Source organism: Triticum aestivum, chromosome 3A (assembly GCF_018294505.1).
Source record: "Triticum aestivum cultivar Chinese Spring chromosome 3A, IWGSC CS RefSeq v2.1, whole genome shotgun sequence".
Classification (NCBI taxonomy): domain Eukaryota; kingdom Viridiplantae; phylum Streptophyta; class Magnoliopsida; order Poales; family Poaceae; genus Triticum; species Triticum aestivum.
The window spans coordinates 734,828,554-734,835,667 of NC_057800.1; the positions used below are offsets into that span (position 1 = coordinate 734,828,554).

Genomic DNA, 7,114 nt, shown 5'->3' on the forward strand with positions numbered 1-7,114 from the left:
ATGTCTAGCTTCGCGGTGACATCGACGGTAGAATGGCCTAGCAAGGTGAATGCGTTGATCGCTCCTGAAGGTTGGACAGTGGAAAATGGCAGATACTAGTTTTAGAGCATGAGCATGGGGTGCACGCAGATGGTCTAACTAGACCAGTTGTTGCTCTCAGCTTGCCGACGGGCGGCTTGGTAAGGCCATCGAAATAGATGGTGTGTGTTGATGCAAGATCAGGCACATCATCAAGCTTGTAGGCGTAGTGATAGTAGTTGTCAGAAAGGTGACTTTGGGTTTATCCATAATAATATGATTGTGTGCATCGCTTGATGCACAGGCCTGGGTAATCATCCTCTTAAAAAAGAACCTTGTCCAACACAAGAAAAGAATGACCAAAACTGTGTGGTGTGCTAGCTAACTCTTGTCATTGTTACTGGGTTGAACTGTTTTGCGTTCATTAAGTCTCTAGATGGTCTTGGCCGCGGTTAACTTTTCATGGAATGTGTTGATTTAGTGGCACTTATGCCACTCGCTCGAATGCTGTATTTTTACCTTGTTTGAGAACTTACTTGTCACTTTTATGGTTTGAACATTAATGCCTTTACTTATGCTTCCCGGGAATGGTGTCGGTACATAGTCTTGATGATCCATAATTATAGAGGATCGCAACAGTCTTCGAGGATAGTATTTCACCTAAAATTATTGATTCAACACAAGGGGAGCTAGAGAATATTTGTAAGCCTTAGTAGTTGAGTTTTCAATTTAACCACACCTGAAAAGCCACTTCCTTGCAGCAATTTATTACTAGCACGGTACTATTATGATAACAATGATAATATCAGTAGTAACAAAGTAACAACAATAGTAATAGTAGTAGCAGTTTTGTAGCGATTGGAACAACAACAGTAATACTCATAGAGCAATACAATATTGTGAAAGCGTAGGCATTGAATCAATGATGGATATTTGCATGAAATACAATATGTCACAATCACAACCTAAATCGATACACAACAGCTTCAATTCATCAATCATATGTAGGCATGTATTCCGTATGCAGTCATACGTGCTTGAGATAAGAACTTACATGGCATGTCTTTTGTCCTACCCTTCAGTGACAGTGAGGTCCTAATGAAAACTAAGAGTAAGTAAGGTGCTCCTTTTAATAGAGAACCGAAACAAATCATTAACACATACTGATTACATAAACTCCTCAAATTACAGTCATTCCCGGAGAGTATCCCAATTATTGTGATCTTGGGGTCTGTGGTTCAGAACAATAACAGGTGCATATAACTTGGAGATAGAATCAAGAACTAAAAACTATACATGAACACATAATAGGTTCAGATCCGAAATGGCACTCAGGCCCTAGTGATAAGCATTAAGCATAGCAAAGTCATAGCAACATCATTCTCAGAACACGGTGATCAAGCCGTAACAAATTGACTCCATTACATAAGAAATCTCATCAATCTCCATCACCGTCCAGCAAGCCTACGAATGAATTACCCACTCCCGATAGTGAGCATCATCAAATTGTTAATGAACAAAGGTTGACGATGATGACGGTGACGAATCCCCCTCCTCGGAGGCCCGAACGGACTCTAGATCAAGCCTCCCGACGAAGAACAGGAGCCGGCGGCGGCTCCATATCATAAAACGCAATGAAACTTTCTCCTTGATTTTTTCTCGGGAAGACAGTATTTGTAGGCGTGGAATTAGGTTAGACAGTCGCCCATGGCCCCTACAAGATAGCATGGCACACACTAGGGGGTGTGTGCGCCTCTGCCTTGTGGGCTGCTAGTGACCCCCTCCAGTAGATCTTTGTACTAGTATTTTAATATATTTAATAAAAAAACTTCGTAAAGTTTCATCAGATTCCGAGAACTTTTAATTCTGCATAAAAAGGAACACATAGCAAGGTAGTTCTGATTAAAACAACGTCAGTCCGGATTAGTTCCATTCAAATCATCCAATTGGAATCCAAAACAAAAGCAAAAGTTTTTGGAAAAGTTGATACGTTGAAGACGTATCACTGCCACATAGCAAGACTTCACCGTTAAGCTAAAGGTCTTCGGATTTATTAAAAATAAAATGTTTCAAAGGTTTTTTTTGTAAAAGATGACCCTGTAACTATCGAGCGTCCTTGCTTGGGTTTACACATTGCTGCAATAATGTAAACGTCGAATATAATTCATCAACTTCAGACTCCAAAGAGTCCTCGGATATGGAGTTAATTCGGAAGATCGAACTCGTCTATGAAGCCGAAGACCAGAAGAAGAAGAAGCTATCTCCAGGGATAATTGACAGTCCTCGGCATAAGACTAGTTCACCGGCAACTGACAATGTCCTAAATTAGGATGTACTCGCCACGTCGGCCAGCCAATCATGGGTCGGGCCAAGGACCACCGACAATCAAAGAATGGGCCGCGTAGTTGTGGCCCTAGGTGTACTCAAGATGAAATCCTACGAAGACTTGACACATACTTCAAGGCATATTCAAATATTCGGTATGTTTATCTCTACATGCAACCGAACATGTGTAACCTTAGGCACCCCTCAGCCCCTATATAAGGTGAGGGTTTTAGTCTGCAAAGGCAAGGTTTTTAGACTACATTCATTCATATGATCTCGAGGTAGATTATCCTGTACTTTGTATCCCATCCACAATCTATACAATGTAAGCATGATGTAAGATCTTACCTCTTTAAGAGGGTCCGAACCTGAGTAAATAATGTGTCCATTTACTTCCTGTTACCATCATGCCGGGGTCATCAATTCGGGACCCCTTATCCGAGATCTGCCGGATTTTGCTCCGGCAAGTACCTACCCTCCCCTTCAGAAATAACTTATTTCAATTATAGTAATACCACTCATAATGCTTTGAAATAGCGATTCCAACTGTTTTAAAATAGTTGAAACCACATTTTTAGCAGAAAGAGGCCTTCACGAGTGCACCGTCAGTGTCCACGTCCGTGTGTAAGATTTTTGTCCATAAACCTAGCAATCATGTCTCGCTAAATAAAAGATATAGTTATCATGAAGATGAGAAGGTGGTTTGTGGGAATCTTTTAGGCGAACTTTCGGTGGGATTGGTCGGGTACTGTTGTTAAATAATGGTCCCAACTGTTTTGAAAAAATTGAAACCACATTCTATCCATCGGTAAAAATCTTCTGTGTTTTCCCCAAAACAAGGCTTTGATGAGTGCACCGTTCGTCTCCACGTCGGTGTCTAAGCTTTTTGCCCAAAAGCATAGCAATAATGTCTGTCTAAATATAATATAGCCTATAGGGAGCAACAAGATGAGAAGTTGGCTTGGGGCTTGTGGGCATCTTTTAGGTACGATCGGCGGGTTGGGGTGGGTAGTGTAGCTGAGAGCCGGAGATGAGATATGATGCTCTTTTGGTGAACAGCTTGACGACCGATACGCGTGTCACCCATGTGAGAGCGTAGGAATCTATCTCCGGCATAATAAACACTAACAAATGGCAACGTCATGAGTCACCTGGCCACCTCGCCGCGCCACGCGTGCCACGGAGCGCGCATACGTGTGCCTCGCCGAGGTCCCGCCGACACCTTGCTTCCTTTTGGCGATCTGTCTTGGTGCCTTCGAGGCTGTCGACAGCGAGAATGATCGATGGCGATGCTGACTGGCACTCTGCCAGCGACCTGCCGAGCTGCACAACTCCACCTTCCCATGCACGTACACATGCCGGTAATACTCCGGCGAGCTAATCCGGCTCTCTATTGCATTATTTATAGTAGTACTCCACGGCCAACACTTCACCACCACAAGCACCAAAAACACACACACACACACGCCGTGCAGTGAGCGCCGGTGGCCATGGTGATCTCCCACTCGAGCTCCGGCGTCGGCGAGTCCGCGTACAACACCTTCTCGTCGCGCTATGCCCGCGTGGAACTCCCGAGGTGACGACCCGTAAATCCGACCACCCATTCGATCGTCCGACGCTGAGGCGAGCCATCTGAACGGTGTTTCTTGCCTCGATCAGGTACCGGATGCCGGAGAACTCGATCCCCAAGGAGACGGCGTACCAGATGATCACCGACGAGCTGATGCTGGACGGCAACCCACGGCTGGACCTTGCGTCCTTCGTCACCACGTGGATGGAGCCCGAGTGCGACAAGCTCATCATGGACTCCATCAACAAAAACTACGTCGACATGGACGAGTACCCCGTCACCACCGAGCTCCAGGTCCGTGATCACAGTTCACAACATGTTTATATGTTCACAGCTAGTAGTAGTAGTAGTACTAGTAGTAGTAAGAACAGCAGTGGTAATTTAACTTCTAAGAATACTACTCAAAATTGATGCCACAATTAGTAATACTAGTAAGTGACGTCACAATTGATGTCACATTTGCGCCATTAGTTCTGAAATTAAGCCGGGTCGAACACTTTAGTATACCAAGTCAAAAATTGCACACTGTTCGTATGGTGACGTCCTGGCATCCAAGGCTGTTTCCACATGGGCTTGACTTGACTTGCTAGAAATTGTTCAAAATGTCCCTTGGTTGAGAATTTCCTGTCTGAACCGGTTTCTATAAAATTCCACCGTAGATATTTGATTGGGATGTTTGCCCGTATTATTCTTGTAGTAGTTGCTATACCACGTATGTTGTGTTACACATATACCACATTCTCTCTTCGTCGACATATATATGTAGGATATCTGGTCTGGAGGTCCCACAACAAGTGACTAGCGGGTATGTTTGGAGTCAAAAAGTAATTTAGCTAATATTCCTCCTGCTGCTGCTCCTATATATGTATGCATGTTACATTGATATGCATCATTGGAATGCACGGAGAAGTTATTAACCTTCAGCACGTACATGCATTTGCTAATTATGTGTTTGCAATTTGCAGAACCGTTGTGTCAATATGATTGCTCACTTATTCAATGCACCAATAAACGAGGATGAGAAAGCTATTGGAGTCTCAACAGTTGGATCCTCGGAAGCAATAATGCTTGCAGGCCTTGCGTTCAAGAGGAAGTGGGCAAATAAAAGGAAGGAGGAGGGGAAGCCATATGACAAACCGAACATTGTTACTGGTGCAAATGTTCAGGTATTGTTGTTGTTCTGTGGAGTAGAATATTTTGGTTTTTACCACAGTGTGTACATTAAAGGTGCCTCTTGTAACCTCTCTCATGTTAATAGGTTTGTTGGGAGAAATTTGCTAGATATTTTGAAGTAGAATTGAAGGAGGTCAAGTTAACTGAAGGATACTATGTAATGGATCCTTTGAAGGCCGTTGAGATGGTGGATGAGAACACTATATGTGTTGCAGCCATCTTGGGATCAACTCTCACTGGAGAGTACGAAGATGTCAAACTATTGAATGACCTTCTTGTGGAAAAGAACAAGGAAACGGGGTATGCATTTTATCTGCTGACAGTTGTATCCCAATTAGGCAAATTGCCTTGAAATTGTTCAGAAAAGATGCATCATTGTTGTTAAGGCATGATAGTGAATTAGTGATGGATACTGACTAAACTGTTTTGTTGAAGTATAGCAATGAAACATAGTTGGCATATGTTTTAACATGATACATATAATGCAGGTGGAATGTGCCAATCCATGTTGATGCGGCTAGTGGAGGATTTATCGCTCCTTTTCTACATCCTGAGCTTGAGTGGGACTTCAGGCTACCATTGGTGAAGAGCATAAATGTTAGTGGACACAAGTATGGCCTTGTCTACCCTGGTGTTGGATGGGTCGTTTGGCGGAGCAAAGACGATTTGCCCGAAGAACTCATTTTCCATATAAACTATCTAGGGACAGATCAGCCCACATTTACACTGAACTTTTCCAAAGGTCAGTATTAATTGTTCTGTAGTTGAGCATGAATCCTCTGTTGTATGCCGTTTCAACAACTTAAGTACATGCCATATTTGTTCAGGTGCAAGCCAGATAATTGCACAATACTATCAACTGATACGCCTTGGCTTCGAGGTATGTTCATTTTCCCTCATTTTAGGACTTGAGAGAATTTTGGTAATTTTATCATAAGTTATGTCTTCGTGTTGACTTGTTGACAGGGATACAAGCACATCATGGAGAATTGCCAGGCAAATGCAGCCGTGCTGAGGGAGGGCATGGAGGCCACTGGCCGATTCAGCATCGTGTCCAAGGAGGACGGCGTGCCATTAGTCGCCGCTTCGCTCAAGGACAGCACCAAATTCAGCGTGTTCGACGTCTCCGAGAACCTGCGGAAATTCGGCTGGATCGTGCCAGCCTACACGATGGCTCCGGATGCGGAGCACGTCGCCGTCCTCCGTGTGGTCATCAGGGAGGACTTCAGCCGGAGCCTCGCCCAGCGGCTCCTCGCGGACATCAACAAGGTCCTGCACGAGCTGGACACTCATGCAGCCCATGCCATTAAGGTCACTGCTCCTACCGCAACACAAAACGGCAATGGCGTGAACGGCGACGACACCGTGACACAGAAGAGCGTCCTGGACACCGAGAAGAAGTTCGTTGCGGCCTGCATGTCCCTGGTAAAGAAAAACAAGAAGACTGGAGTCTGCTGAAGGGCATGCTCAGACGCACGCTTGAAGGTCATTTTATGCCTATGTATCTATAATTATTTTGTACGTGGATTCCATTGCCTGTCAGCTTGCTAGAGATTAGTGTCGCATGGTCTGTGGTTCTGTACAGTACAGGACACCTCTCGATGGAGGTTATGTACGTATTTGTTGTTTGCTTTAGTTATGCCTTGAAATGTTACGTGTTTGCTGCATTCTTTAGTTGTGCACTGAGATGATTGTACATGTGGCTTGTTGGGCTTTGCACCTTATATAGAAGCTTGACGATATACAGAGAGGATAGCTATCAGATTGGACTTGCTTCCCTCAAGCATATTCGGTTGCCCGTTGTCAATTCAAGATTACATGGGTGAGCCCCATAAGCAGAATTCAAACATGTATGCACGTAAAGATTAGTTCAGTAGCTAGCTATAAGATCAAACCCACAAACTATCCCTATCAAATCAACACAATAACTGGCTGCTTTTGCAACAACTGGATTTTTTCCTGAAAAGGGAAAATGTAAAACCCCAAGTTTAGAAATTCTGTCACTATCAAGTTTCACTTTTTTTTAAA

At 43.9% G+C, this 7,114-nt stretch overlaps 1 protein-coding gene across 1 annotated transcript; it reads left to right on the plus strand.

Annotated features, from left to right (window-relative positions):
* The first annotated feature begins 3,676 nt into the window (after positions 1 to 3,676).
* LOC123059574 (glutamate decarboxylase) lies at positions 3,677 to 6,753 on the plus strand. The gene is made up of 7 exons (XM_044482113.1): positions 3,677 to 3,919; positions 4,003 to 4,207; positions 4,879 to 5,079; positions 5,172 to 5,386; positions 5,575 to 5,828; positions 5,914 to 5,966; positions 6,053 to 6,753. Exons 1-7 carry the CDS (start codon positions 3,834 to 3,836, stop codon positions 6,542 to 6,544), a joined length of 1,506 nt encoding a protein of 501 aa, XP_044338048.1. The 5' UTR covers positions 3,677 to 3,833; the 3' UTR covers positions 6,545 to 6,753.
* The last annotated feature ends 361 nt before the right edge of the window (positions 6,754 to 7,114 follow it).